The sequence below is a fragment of the Vespa mandarinia genome, chromosome 17 (assembly GCF_050613455.1).
Source record: "Vespa mandarinia isolate Hongniang chromosome 17, ASM5061345v1, whole genome shotgun sequence".
Taxonomy (NCBI): Eukaryota; Metazoa; Arthropoda; class Insecta; order Hymenoptera; family Vespidae; genus Vespa; species Vespa mandarinia.
The window spans coordinates 195,298-209,891 of NC_140826.1; the positions used below are offsets into that span (position 1 = coordinate 195,298).

Here is a 14,594-nt window from a genome sequence, read left to right on the forward strand (position 1 = left end):
TCAACAACACGATTATATATGAATTAGAAATGAACATCATGCGAGCAATAATGTAATATTTACCTCATAAACAAAATCCATTATAAATTGCATAAAGTAACACTGAAAATTGAGAATATCAACGAAGTCTATATGAGCTGCTGCCCCTTCATGTAAGTATTAAAATATTAAAATTATTACAGGTTACGTGTTACTTTATATAATGCGATCTATCTATAATATACAGTTATCATATATATGTAATCATTTTAGATTAGGAAAGCTTCTGAATAGACCAATAGGATTATATTAATAATTCTTGTCATGTTCAAACATTCTTATTAACGATTGTGACTAGCATATTGATATTAATTTTGCAATTACACCTATGAAAAATAGTATTGACTATCGCTAACTGAATACGTATTGCTGCTTCATTTGCACATTTGTATTTCAAGTAATTTATTTTCTTTTTAATTTTAATAATTCTTACGTATTAAAATAAATTTAATACCCTATTAAAAATCCAAACATATATTTATAAAAAATGTATAAATCTTCTTGTAAAAGTTTACCATCAGCCACAAGACATATATATTTTTAATAATTTAATTATAAGGTGTCATCAAAAAGAAATTAAAATTAGTTAATAAAAAATCGATAAAAAATAACATTTTTACAATGATATTACATACACTCGAAAGCACGCGTAAGATTCGTTATGTTTCAATTTCGCGCGTAACAGGTTTCTATTCTTTCCCGCCATGCTGTTTTCTTTCGTTCTTTGCTAAACTTCTCGTCAATGAACCGCTAAACAGAGATAAGTTCACAAGCTTGACATCATTTAAATAAGTACTACATTTAATATAAAAAGAAAAATATATATACTTTTTGTTTATAAAAAAATAACAAAAAATGAAAGAAAAAATCCATATATGAAAAACGAACATAAAATATCGAGTTTGATTGAAAATTGTGTGAAAGAAAAAATATATGAGTAGATATGAGTACAAGAAATATATAAGAAATTAAAAAAATGTGAGAAAGAGAAAGAAAGAAAGAAGATAAAAGGTTCTCACAAGATGATTATGATAGAGAATGAGTATGAGTAAGAAAAGTAAAAACATTGAAAATGATACCGATTCGAAATAATAAGAATTTGAAGATCAAAGTGAGAATAAATCGATGAATAACGACATTCAAGAGAAGATCAGAGAGATAGGTTGTAAGGGTCTGTGGAATATTATATAGTCAGTTTCGTCCGTCCGATCCAGAATAAAGAATCTTAAAGGAGAGTGAGCAGAGAGACAACAATGGGTGCACTGCGGCGAATCTTCGGATCGGCACTCTTTGTGTTACTCGTACGGTTTCCTTACTAGTGCAAATGTCGTTGAAAGAGTTCGAACGTGTACTCCCGTAGAATTATTCATCTGTCACACAAAGAGAGAGAGAGGGAGAGAAAGAGATAGAAAGAGAAAGAGAGAGAGAGAGAGAGAGAGAGAGAGAGAGAGAGAGAAAGGATAATCTACGTATGATGAGCTCGTAAAATGTTTCGTTTGTTCGTTCGAAGATGTGCCGTACTTTGCGTGAAATTTAGGTTTTGAATCTTTAAGTCTACGGAAGAAAGAAACGTATTGTTCGAAAGAAAACGATCATGGCCATTTCGTGGAAATTATCGAAATAACTTTTTTCTCTCAACTTTCTTGCTTCTTTTTTTTTTTTAAATAGCACGTGTCGCGCGTCGCGTCTTTTGATTTACGTATATTCGTTTGCCGATCGATCGATCGTTTTTTGATTAAAACATAAAACGATTGTTATCGATAAAAAGAAGTTTATGTGTGAGTAAAGATGAATGTGTGTGATGGTCAGTGACGGTAAATGACGGATAAAATGACGGGTACTTTAACCATGTTCTAGTGTTTACTTAATTCATTTTTGCTCAATCGAATATTTTTGACAATAGCGACGTTTCACGTGCTTTCGAAAACGTGTGCCATATACAGATTCTTACATGGATGTATAACATTCTTTTGAAAAATACACAACAGTTCAAACTCCATTATGGATGCATTACGTTTAGCTGTGCAGTGAGTTTATAAACGTTACGTGCATTTGTTTTCATTGTATTCTTCATATTTTTAATATTTTGAGCCAAGCGTTTATTTATACAGTACTTCGTCAATATAGCTAATTTCTGAACGAAATAGCACGCTAATGCTTGATTTATACTCAAAGTAGACAAATTATGCTGCTTCAAAGTTTAAGTTAGAATAATTTATACTTTTTTATATTTGATTTATAGATATCTCAAAATTAAAAGAATATGTTTAAAAAATAAATAAAAGCATCAGAAATTGTATGCTATACATAAAATTAGTACATATATAGGTAATACATGCAAATAATTTGTATGTATATTTTGTCATATATTTTGATATAAATCAGAGCAATATGCTCATACTTAATATTTTTTAATTTTATTCTATTAAAATGATACCCATAAAATAGATATAATTTTTATATACTTACTTCAAATTTAAATATTTGTAATAAATAACAAAGCTTTCTATATTTAACTCGTTATTTTAAAAACTGAATCTATATAAAATATTAAGCCATTTTTTAGGAACTATTTTATCATTTTCTGTAATTTGTAGGACACGGCTAGGGGAGAGGATGGTCAGCATGAGCTCCATGCTTGTGGAAACAGTCAGTATAAATTATGAAGATTTTAATGAAAGTTTCTTAACATGTGGGACATGTTTATGTGTTTATGATGGTGGGGAACATACTCCAAAACTATTACCATGTTCTCATACGGTATGTGTTTAAATATATATATCCAACTGATAACTTTAATCAATTTTTTTTGAATACTTTATATATTTTTCTAGGTATGTTTACATTGTTTAACAAGAATTGCTGCATCACAAACAAGAGAAACTGGAGCATTTCGATGTCCAATTTGTAGAGAATTAATAACTATCCCTCGTGGAGGAGTTCCTGCTTTACCTCCCAGTTTTCTTGTCAACCAACTTCTTGATCTTATGTCCAGACAGAGACGAGAGGTATCATATTACATCTGTTACATATTCATTCTCATAGATTGACGAATTTCGAGTGGCTTAATACTTCTAATACAATATTAATTAGAACATGATATATATTTTTTCATAAGTATATACTTATTCATTAAAGGTTATTCCAAAGTGTTCAGTACATATAAATCAAGAATTGCTATTTTGTGAAACTTGTGATACAGTTTTTTGTACAATATGTACAAGTGGTACACATGCAGGTACATCGCCAGGCTGTACGGAACATACAATTATCCCTTTTAGCATTGCAATAAAACGGATGTCTGAAATACTACTTTATAAAGCAAATGAATGTATATCTAAGGTAGGGAATCATATATTTCTTTGTTCTTAAATTATCTAGTGTAATTTTTGTATGATAAAGTAGAAAGTGGTTAATATACAGGTATATTTAAGTTGACACAGGCTCAAGATTCTGTGAGCACAGAACTTCAACGTTTAGACGCTGCTATGGAAAGATGTTTACATGCTGTTGATGCTGAATTTGCGGATATTATTTCTAAAGTAGAAAAACGTCGTGTGGAATTACAAGCTGCCGTTAGTGCTGCTGTTAGAGATAAAAAGCGAGTACTTGAAGAACAACATGCCGCGATAGAAACGGAAAAAAATAAAGTTGAAAGAGAATGTGAAGGATTGCAATATCAAGTATAAACATACACGACTTTTTTTATATTGAATGTATTTATAAAAAGCTGTTTATTATTTTTTAATTTCAAATGTTGAAATTTTTCTGTAGATTGAAGTTCAAAATATAACGCAACGAATTGGAAGCTTATCTGATCAACTTGATGCAGCTACAGCGCTTAGTGAGCCAAGGGAAAATGCTTTTATTACGTTTGAATTTTATCATAATAATGCATCTATTGAATTAGAAAAGGCACTTAATAACTTAGGAAGAATACGCTCCAGTACAACATTACCTGGTAGTTTATAATTAATTATTATATAGCATAATATTTTGTAGATACTATTAGGCATAATTATTATATAAAATAAATTCATATTTAAATTTATAAAATAAATTTAATATTTAACAGGTTTATGTAGAGCTAGACTTAAAGATCCAGCAATAGTTAAACTGCAAGGAGTTGTTGTAGTTGAAACAGTTGATTACCATGGTCATCCGCGTAATGTTGGAGGAGATCCTATTGGAGCAGATTTAATGCTAGCAGATAATATTCAATTAGAAAATCAAAATCAATCAATTGAAACTGAAGTTAAAGACTTAGATAATGGTACTTACGAAGTACTGTTCAGGCCACCATATGCTAGTCGTTATATTTTAAAATTATCTGTATTCGAAAGACCTATTAAAGATTATCCATTGTTCTTTGATGCCACGGAACATAATGAGCCAATTAGAGTCTATGGAAAAAGAGGAAATGGTGAAGATGAATTTCATCAACCAGTTGGAGTTGCAATTGATGATAATAGATATGTTTATATTTTAGATACTGGCAATTCACGAATTAAGGTGCGTGTGTATCTTACATCTATTTAATTCATCTATCATTTATTCCATTTGTATTGTTTTGATTTAAAAAGAATATAACATCTAAATATTATTAAAAAGTTTGTTCTTTATTGTAACAGGTACTGAATAGTGATTTAGAATTTCAAAGACACATAAACAATGAAGGCTTGGAAGGACGTAGTTGTACAGGAATTGCCATATCTCAACAAGGTCTTGTTGTTGTTAATTGGAGAACACGAAGAATCACAGAAATGAGTATACTAGGTGATACAATTCGATCTTTCTCTCATAATACTTTTCAAGTTAGTACATTTGTTCATATTTTATAATCTCATATAAATATATATTGTCAATATTATTTTAAGTTATATTATTTTGTATAGGAACCAATCGATATAGCAGTAGATAGAAGCTATGGACATATACTTGTCGCTGACAATGGACAAAGTTGTGTTTTTGTATTTGATTCTGATGGTAAAATACTGTTTCAGGTTAGTCAATAATTTTATAAGCTAAATCTTCAGATATTAAACACATTTTATAAAAAAGAAATTACTAATAAACAGGTTGGTAAAAGGGGCACCTTTAGATTAATTAGTTCTGTTACTGTTGGTCCTGCTGGAGAAATTTTAGTTGCTGATAGTCGAATTCAAGTATTTTCTGCTAAGGGTGACTTCTCTGAAGAAATATATGCTGAAGGAAAAAGTAATATTTTATTATATTGTATTTATATATTAGTCTAATCTAAATATTTTTATATACTGTATATTACAATAACATATATATTTTTATTTTATTCAATAGATAAAGGCATATATGGTGGTATAACAGTTGATGCAGAAGGTAGAATACTTGCTACTCGTACAGATAAAGGTCGGAGCATCATTCAAGTGTTAAAGCTGGGAGGAGGTAATATTTTAACTGAAATTGATTCTCATAGTTCAAAATTACGACGTCCATCAGGCATTGCGGTATTAGCAGACAATCATTTAGTCGTGGTTGACTTGGGTAATGATTGCATAAAAAAATATAGATATTGGTAAAACTTGTTCTTAATTGACAAATTTCACTTCGCGACTGAATAAAATATAATTATAAATATGCCAAATGTTCTACAGTTTTATTAGTTTCTAGTTTAATAGCTTTTAAAATTCTAATGTTAATCATATAATAACAGTTTTGATACGGATTTTATAATTTAGTCTGCTTTGTAAATAATTGTATAAAGCGAGTCTAATAGTTGAATATAAATACGTTTAATTTGTCACTTAATTCAGATTTTACTGACTCGCTTTTATAAATTTTCTACTACTATCATATGAAATGTGACATGTTAATTCTGAGTGCTCTGTACTTACATTATACAAGCAATGAAGCTTATTTATACTTTAAAAATCCTACATCTCTTTTTTATATATCTCATAGAAGTAATAATGATATATACATTCAGGCATAATAATTATATATTTTTTAAAGTATAGTTGAACAAACACAGGATATTAATGTAAACAAAATGGTTTATATTTAGAAAATTCACGATTTAGTAATTATTATTACAAAGACTATTACTATACATACCAATTTAATGTGCTTCAACTATGTTTAAAATAGTAATATGATACTGCCCTACTGCATTATTTTAAACTCAGAGCAAAACATACTCGAGAATCTCATGTTTTTTAACTAATCAATATTTGCATATAGATCATTATATATTATACTTTATTTTTAGCTGTCATTTCCTTTTTCTTCTTTTTTAATATTTCGCTTGATTTTTAAATTACTATAAAAAGTATAAATAATTTTTTAAATAGAATTTTCTACTTTTCGTATGTGTCATACAGAAATATCAGGTCATAATAACAGCACTTTTGTACATATTAATACATCTATGTATGTAACTTACACACCAAAGCTTGACTTCTTCTGTTAACAAAAAGCAATTAAGGCCTTGAGAAACAAACTTATTTCTTAATAACATTTTTTAGGAAAAAGTTATTTTTTGCAAAATCTGTACACAAAAAAATTATATTTGCATTTTCATTATTCATTTATTGATCTTGAATCTGTGATGTGAATTATATTGTTGATTATATGCATAGATTAACTTAATTTTTTTTAATGAATTTTGCATAAAAAATTTCAATAGACTGACAATTTTTATTATGATTTGCAATAACAATGAAAAGGTATGTTAGAATTTGATTTATATTTTTACAGTATTACTATAACTCTTATTGAAAACAATATTAGATAAAATGCAAGAATTTCTAATCTCATATAAAATGAGATAAGAAATTTAACTTATATTGCGATGAGTTAATAATTTTATTGGAATTTATATTATCATGACACTTAATAGAATTTAATTATAGATTATAATACTCTTTTTTACAAGTTTATATTAGGTAACAAGTTTTATATTATATAGACACCTTACTTGAGACATATTTAATTATTGTTATTGAAATACCTAGGTACAGATAATGTTATTTACAATAAAATGTAAATGCAAAGATAGATGCCCTGCATCATACATATCTGTATATAGATCAAAAAATTGTATATTTAACTAAATATATATTCTACTTATATTTTTCACGAAAGATTATGATATACGAAGGAACGAAAGTTTCTTATAATTAAACTTTTAACTGTATTTTTTAAAAGAACACACAATGATTGAATGTTTTTGGAATGTTTAATTTGAATATTTTTTACATTTACTTTTTTGATTTATTTATTTATCGAGCTGAAAAAATTAAATATTTTTTGTACGTAAATATTAACGTTTGAAAATACGTATAGTATTAAAACAAACAATCTGCACCTAGGTACACAAAATATATGTATATCAATGTATTATGCCAAATATTTTTTTTTTTTTTATGTTTACATGATTCTTATATTTTTCTCACATACTGATATTTTGAATTTTCTGAATAGAGTATGCAAGGTCACTGTAATTGACCATAATATCGCTCTAATTGTCTCCCTTTGTTCTATGTTTTAATGTGTTAATTAAAATTTATTTAACTTCACTAAATGATTTGTGTTTCATTTGTAAAAATATAATTTCAATTAGAATATTTTATATCATACATATGTTAATACATATCCTGAAATGAAAAATTATATTTGGTTGAATCTACTTAAGAAATGGCAAAGAGAAAGATTTTTGTTATTATGTGCATTTAATACTTAAATTTTGTATGTAATCTACATTTGTATCTGTTTCTATGTATCAAGAATCGTTCGCTATTTTTATGAACAATATCATTAGAGAGTGTATACATAATGTAATATGTCGTGAAACTTGAATATGATACATATAGCAGAAGCATTTACAAAATTCCTTAAGTAAAATATTACTTTGCCTCATGTACTGAAGTTACTAATGTGATTAGCATGCACAGGCATACACTTATAGTAGTATCTCTTGATTTACCTTTATTATAAATATTATACAGTAATATTTTGTCGTTATTAGGCAATTATTATAAAAAAAATTTTTAAATGATATACTACAGTTGCCTATTATGTATGGTAAGCGATCAAAACTTTTATAAATATATCTTAATATGTTATGATACATATAATTTGGCTCCTAATCAGGAATAAATAAATCAAATATATAATTATTACAATACAGAATATAGAACTGAAATAGTTATAAATTGCCAAAGTTCAGTTGTATAAATAAATATAGGCAATAATTTCAAACAATATCTTTTTATTTTTTGGGACTGAATTATAGAAGTACAACATTCCTTGTAGACTGCTTGGCAGACTTTAATATAAATAGATAGATATGCTATATATACATATATGTTTGTGTATGCATATAATGAATAATTACAAATGCACCGATGTATTAGTCCTTTAGTGCAAAACATGGCAGTGCCTTTATTGATAAAAATTTCCATGTAATGTGCCTATTATGATTCATCATAAGCCATTCGGATTCGTTTATAGATTTTTGAAAAAACGAATAATGAACTTTAAAATAAAGTTCAATTGGGACATAATGTTATGAAATGGACTTATGATTTTATGAAAATAATAATATTCTTAAATTGTACATTTCCCGTTTCTAAAACAGATGATTTAAATATTTTATTAAATTTTCATGTTACAAGAAGCATGCTATAAACATAGAATCTGTTGTAAAGTATAGATCTGTTATTTTTTGTAAAGCATAATCTGGATAATATAACTAGTATTATTATACTAATATTCAAACTTTGGCAAAATTATGAAAGTTTTTAAAGTTAATGTAATTATAACTATTTTTGTTACAATCATAATGTCATTAAATGTCATAAATATCATAAGCATGTATAAATTGGATCTAAATTTAGATTTGATGTGGCAGTTTTACTTCTTGATCCTTTAATCTAGTCGTATGCTATTTGTAGTTATAACTGATGACCTAATGTTATATATTATGTGCTGTTACATAAAATAAACATTGTAAATAAATATGTAATCATAGTCTGTGAAAAGTAAGGTTCCTCATTTTCTTTTAACTCAATATTTTTTTAGTAATATTATTCCTTATATCAATAATTTTTATAAAAATTGGATGATAATAAAATTAAAATATATAAATATTTTTCATCATATATATGATGTATCATAATCTTTAACCGATATTTAACCAATAACACAAATTAAAAAATTTAATGTTTATATATTATTTTTATTCATGACATATACCAGAAAATATACTGACTATGCATAGTAAAATTACATGAGAAGATAACAATTCCAAAATGCTAATTCATTGTTATCATATCCATGCAAATATACCATAAAAAAGATTACATAAATATATTAAAAAAAATTAAATACAAATAAAAATTGAATTTTATATTAATTACGTTATTATATTGACATCATGATGTAGTAACTTTATCGTTAGCCACAATTTCTAACATTTTAATTACTTTATTTAAATCAACATCTTTTGCAAGCTTTAAGTAATCTGTTTTTCGCACATTATGTATACTAGCCCAAATAGGCAGTAATTTACATAATTTTCGCACATGTTCCTCTAATTCAGCTGTAGTGAGTTTAGTTCTAAACGAATTATCTAATTTAGTTAATACATGTTCTAAAGGTAAAACTCCTTTCTTTTCAGCTACAAAAATACTACGAAGAATCTTTGCTAACTCAGGTAATCTAGAATATAGAGTCGCTTCTTTATCTAGATCTGGAGTTCGAGTCATCATTTCTAATGCTTTAGCAGCTTGTTTCGCACGTACCTAATAAGATCAAATTGTAAATTTCAATAAAAATTAAATTAAAAAAAAAAAAGAAAAAGAAAACCTACCTTTTCAAGAAGAGCTTTTGGAATGCCCTTAAATGTCTTAGCAAGATAACTCCTTTCTATAGTTGGTATAATTGGTGGAGTATTAATAACAGTAATATTAACTTTGTCTATAGTACTGTTAGTAGGTTCATTTGTAGAAGATATATCTGGAGATTTAGATTTTGACACCATTTTTGCTTCTGCTAATCTTTGCAAAGCTTTTTCCATTCGAGTATTACAAGTGAATAAAGACTTTGCTTTTTCTATAAAAAAAATATATATGTATTAAAAAACATCAACATGAAAGAATCTATGTATACATTCCTCACAAATCAATTGAAGAATATGTTTTATTTATTTAAAAGATCTTACGAATTCTACTTAAAAGTTGTTTGTCCAACGAGACTTCAAAAACATTGAAACACACATTCTGCACAAATGATTTCTTAAATTCAAGTTCCCGAAACATGAAAATAATAATTTATAAAAAATACTAACTAAATTATAATATTAAAGCCAACGTTCAACTTTCAATTTAAGATTTTTTTGTCTAAGATATTCTTTTTTCATTTTAAATCTGTATCACATTATCAAGAACTAACATGAAAATAATTGAAATATTTCTATAATATAATTTCTATAAATATTAACACCATTACACACACATAATGTTTATTTAATGAAATCATTGTTAATACAATCTTACCTAAAACATGTTTAGCAGAAGTGGCCTTTTCTATATTAGGTGGTTGTGGCAATGCAGATTGCTCAATAGGTTTGCAACTTTCAACATCAAACTCAGGATGCCAACGTATAATTTTTTCTTTAAGAACGACTATTGGTTCGTCTAATTTTAGCAAAAATTGCTCATGTTCTGTTTTAACTTTATCTACAATACATAAATAATATTGGTATGATTTATAATCAATTTAAACTTAATCAATAATCAGAAAATAAAAAATAATTAAAATTACCTAACAAAACATCATAAAATTTTCTTCTTCTTTGTAGCAATATGTCCGGAGTCATGCTTACATCTGTTGCTGCCTGTAAGACATTGTCTTCATTTGATCCATTTAATCCATCTTTTACTTGTACAATTGGTGTTAAAATCAATTCATATTTATCTTGTTTAGATATCGAACCAAATGACCTAATTTTCTCTTGATGAAAAATATAAGCATCAGGATAAACAGTTTTTATTTGTGACAAATGTTCTAAAGTAAAGTTGCGTCGTAAAAGTTCTTGAATAGCTGGCTTTAATTTTTTAAATGTTATTAATTCTTTACGATTAAACAGCATAGCGGAAACCTAAAAATATCAATAATATGGAATATTATTTCATGCGTAAATTAATATAATACAATAATAAATTACAATAATATACTACAATAAAAAATGATATATTCATATACCGTATCAATGCATCTAAAAATTTCTGCTAAGAACCTATAGTTATATGGTAATGATAATCCTGGTGTACCACTTTCAGCAAATGATAAATATCTTTGATAAGCTGGAGTTTTATCAGGTTTACTTTTTATCGGACTAGTAGATTTCTTAGGTTCAAATAAAATACGACGTTGTGGACTCGTTTGAGCTAAGACTTCACTTTTTATCGGACTAATTAAGGTTTTACTTGGTGATTTGAAGTTCTTTTGAGGACTATTATATAAAATAAAAATTAAGATGGAATATAAAAAGATTCTAAATCTTATAGAATGGATTTACCTGACTGGAATTTCAAGTTCAATTTGTTCAAACCTCTGTATTTGAGGTTTATTAAGATCATTTTGTTTCTGAAATACATTTAAATGTTGTTCACATTTTTTAATGCGATCAATAGAAGCTTTTAATTCTGCTAGTCTGCTAGACCTGTTAATTCTATTTTTGATTTCATTCAAATCTAGACTTTTTCTAATAGAATCATCTCTAATTGACATCATTTTTGGTGTAGTACATCCAATACCAGTTGGTTCATTTTGTTCAATCATTGTAGTCTGTTTTTCCTCTGCTACATTTTTATTTGGCGTAGAAGGTTGCTTCTTCTGTGGACTCAAAGTACCTTTTTTCTCAAATAATACTTTTTTCACTTTTCCTTTTATTTTCAAATTTCCGTTTTTCATTTCATCATCATTACTTATCTTGAGGAAACTCTCACGAATATCTTTTTGACCATTCTGACTTGATTTACATATTTGAGTTACACGTGAGCGAGTAATAACTTTACTTGTCTTCTGTGCAGAAAACTTAGAATCAACTTGAGTATGGCACATAGTAGAATTTACTTTAGAAGTAGAATTATTAAAATTGCTTGTTCCTTGCATCAATATCATTTTTGAGCTCTTTACTACAGTTTCTTCTTGTTCTTCAGGTAGAAGTTTGGACGGTTGAAAAGTTTGGATTCTCGTTTGAAGTTCACTGTCTTCATTTATTTTCATATATTCTTGATCCAATAATAAAACTTTAGATTTATTGCGTAAATCTTCGTTAGCTTGTCGCTTACGCGTATTAAAATAAGCCGTTACTGATGGCTGTGACATTGCTTAAATATATTTATAAATATATATTTTTTTCTCGTGTACTCTAATAGATTAAATGATTCAAATATTTCGGAAATCTTTAAACTTTTTCACTCTTATTTTATACGCTAAAACATTTCCGTTAACACTCTTCTCCGTATTTACAGAACTAATCAGTTTTAGTGCGAAAATTGTCAAGATATTTTAACTATGGAGTTTTAGGGGAAGAAAATATGCAGCCCGCCATTTTCCAACTAGTTCCTTAACATAAATGTGCATTTAAGAATGCAATTTCATTCTCTCTTTTTCTCTCCTTCTCTTCTATTTCCTTGTTTATCTTCTATTTTTCACCAAACGTTTTGAAAAAGAAAGATGTTTAATTTGAATTGCTACTGGATCATTTTTAAATAAATTTAAACTAAATTATTTTTACAATATTCATTTATTATAAAATATAAGTAAATATAAAATAATTCTTTAATTTTCAAATGAACCTTATCATGATTTTAATAATGACTATAATTGCTATTACAACCATATTTGTTGCATTGTTCTATGTGGTAGAATATTTTTTGAATAAATTACTTATTTATAATACAATTAAAAGTATCTCTAATTCAAAAATATTTAATTATTGGAAATCCCTAGATATTTAAGAGCAAAATACACAAAATTTCGTAAAAATATAAAGCATAAATTTATGATGTAAAATGCCTTAAATAGCCTTAAAATGTTGAATTCAACCAATAGACCAATTATTGATAATATCAAAGATAAATTTACAACTTATTTTATTTTATAAAAATTACTATGATGCTCCGGTTACGCGCGCTTTGGCGTTGTAATCGCAATATAAAAAAAAAAAACTATATTGGCTGAGCTAGTTTCGCCATCTGCTTTAGGAAGAAAAAACTGTGAGTTATGAAAGTGTAGATTCTTGAAATTTGTTCTGTGTTCGACTACCTAACTATAGAATATAGCTTAAATGATTATAGCCGGTGTGTATGAACAATATTGGACTAATTGCTACATTACTTCTATTCATTCAATGAGAACTAATAGAGAAAAAAATTATAGATCTGCTTGATAGATCTGTAGGTATACTAACGGACTATATAATTGAATATTTCGTTGGTGAACTTGATTGATAGACGTAGTCTATTACGCGAAGGAAATGATTTGAGCAGCATATTCGCGAGGAATAGTCTTGATAAAAACAGGATTACCGCGCAGTTCTATGACCGCAGTAGGGTTTAATTATAAAGATATAAAAGATTGTGTCCTGCTAATATCGACGTCGCATTTCACAACGGACTTGAAAATTCTATTATTAGCAAACTGATCGAATCTGTGAAAGCATTTATTAAAAAACTATAGATTCGTTTTATTAAGTCAATTAACGCCAATAAAAAAATGCTTAGAATGATTTTTTAAAATAGTTTATATAATATATTCATGTTTGATAGATAAACAAAATTTTTGTAGAAGAGTTATTCATTAATATATCCTATATTCGTTACATTGCACTAGTAGAAATAAAACTTTTGATATAGTTAAAAGAAGTGATATCAGTAGCAAAATCTTAAAATAAGAATTGAGTACATCAGTATCACATAACGAATGGTTAACCTTAATAGCACAATTGTGCCCATAATTATGAAAGTAGTCTAAGTCATATATTTCTTCAAATTATGCAATATTTTAATTTAGAATTTTATTAATCTTTATTAATGGAAATTTATTATGAATATGAAATTTTATGTGAATTTCATATGAAAATGTTTTTAAAGTTTGAATTGACTTAGGCCATTTTCAAAATTAACTGAATATCATATAAATGACTTAAAGTAATAAAAAACTACGATTTTTAAACAATAATTTTAATGAAATAATTTATGAACATTTATTAACTATCTTTAAGAAATAATCCATTTTTATCATTTGAGGCTTTTATCATTATGAGTTTTTAAAATTCTTAAAATGCTCTGGGTTTTTAAGATTCTTAAAAATTGAAGGGATGTTTGATAGTAAATACATAATATCTTTGTTTTTCTTCCATTACTGGATTAGTGGTGGTGTATAATGTAAGTAATTTAATATTATCATATATTTTTGGTTTTCCTCTTTTAGGTGAAAGATCCAAAACGTGGAATTTAAACCACACACCACAAACCACAACCATCTAAAGAAGTCTTATAGAATATCTT

General features: G+C 26.8%; 2 protein-coding genes across 10 annotated transcripts; one reads left to right on the forward strand and one right to left on the reverse strand.

The window, feature by feature from the left end:
* Nucleotides 1-3: 3 nt before the first annotated feature.
* On the forward strand, nt 4-9,829 carry LOC118442971 (tripartite motif-containing protein 2). Of its 9 annotated transcripts, none has more exons than XR_014983129.1 (12): nt 828-2,066; nt 2,637-2,799; nt 2,874-3,047; nt 3,178-3,381; nt 3,474-3,722; nt 3,814-4,000; nt 4,115-4,551; nt 4,671-4,853; nt 4,935-5,042; nt 5,185-5,256; nt 5,356-5,460; nt 9,695-9,829. XR_014983129.1 is itself a non-coding variant. In XM_085662099.1 (12 exons), the coding sequence occupies exons 2-12, from the start codon at nt 2,041-2,043 to the stop codon at nt 5,592-5,594; spliced, it is 2,109 nt and encodes a 702-aa protein (XP_085518225.1). In that variant the 5' UTR covers nt 829-1,817; nt 1,943-2,040; the 3' UTR covers nt 5,595-7,660. The 9 variants fall into 9 exon arrangements, 8 of the variants coding, with proteins under 8 accessions (XP_035725171.1, XP_085518229.1, XP_085518225.1 ...); XM_085662099.1 differs by lacking the exon at nt 9,695-9,829 and having other exon boundaries at nt 829-1,817; nt 1,943-2,066; nt 5,118-5,256; nt 5,356-7,660; XM_085662101.1 differs by lacking the exon at nt 9,695-9,829 and having other exon boundaries at nt 829-1,340; nt 1,943-2,066; nt 5,118-5,256; nt 5,356-7,660.
* Nucleotides 9,210-12,743, reverse strand: LOC118442970 (DNA replication factor Cdt1-like). Its single transcript, XM_035869276.2, has 6 exons — nt 11,597-12,743; nt 11,281-11,530; nt 10,840-11,176; nt 10,572-10,754; nt 9,887-10,128; nt 9,210-9,818 (listed from the first exon to the last, which is right to left on the reverse strand). The coding sequence occupies exons 1-6, from the start codon at nt 12,406-12,408 to the stop codon at nt 9,450-9,452; spliced, it is 2,193 nt and encodes a 730-aa protein (XP_035725169.2). The 5' UTR covers nt 12,409-12,743; the 3' UTR covers nt 9,210-9,449.
* Nucleotides 12,744-14,594: the final 1,851 nt, after the last annotated feature.

Bases quoted from the DNA above. Each gene is read 5' to 3' on its own strand.
- LOC118442971 (XM_035869277.2), top strand. From the start codon at position 2,041: ATGGATGCATTACGTTTAGCTGTGCA. The intron at 2,800-2,873 runs GTATGTGTTTAA...ATATTTTTCTAG, and splicing joins TATTACCATGTTCTCATACG to GTATGTTTACATTGTTTAAC. The intron at 3,048-3,177 runs GTATCATATTAC...TATTCATTAAAG, and splicing joins TGTCCAGACAGAGACGAGAG to GTTATTCCAAAGTGTTCAGT.
- LOC118442970 (XM_035869276.2), bottom strand. From the start codon at position 12,408: ATGTCACAGCCATCAGTAACGGCTTATTTTAATACGCGTAAGCGACAA. The intron at 11,177-11,280 runs GTATATGAATAT...TGATATTTTTAG, and splicing joins TTTTTAGATGCATTGATACG to GTTTCCGCTATGCTGTTTAA. The intron at 9,819-9,886 runs GTAGGTTTTCTT...TGATCTTATTAG, and splicing joins CAAAAGCTCTTCTTGAAAAG to GTACGTGCGAAACAAGCTGC.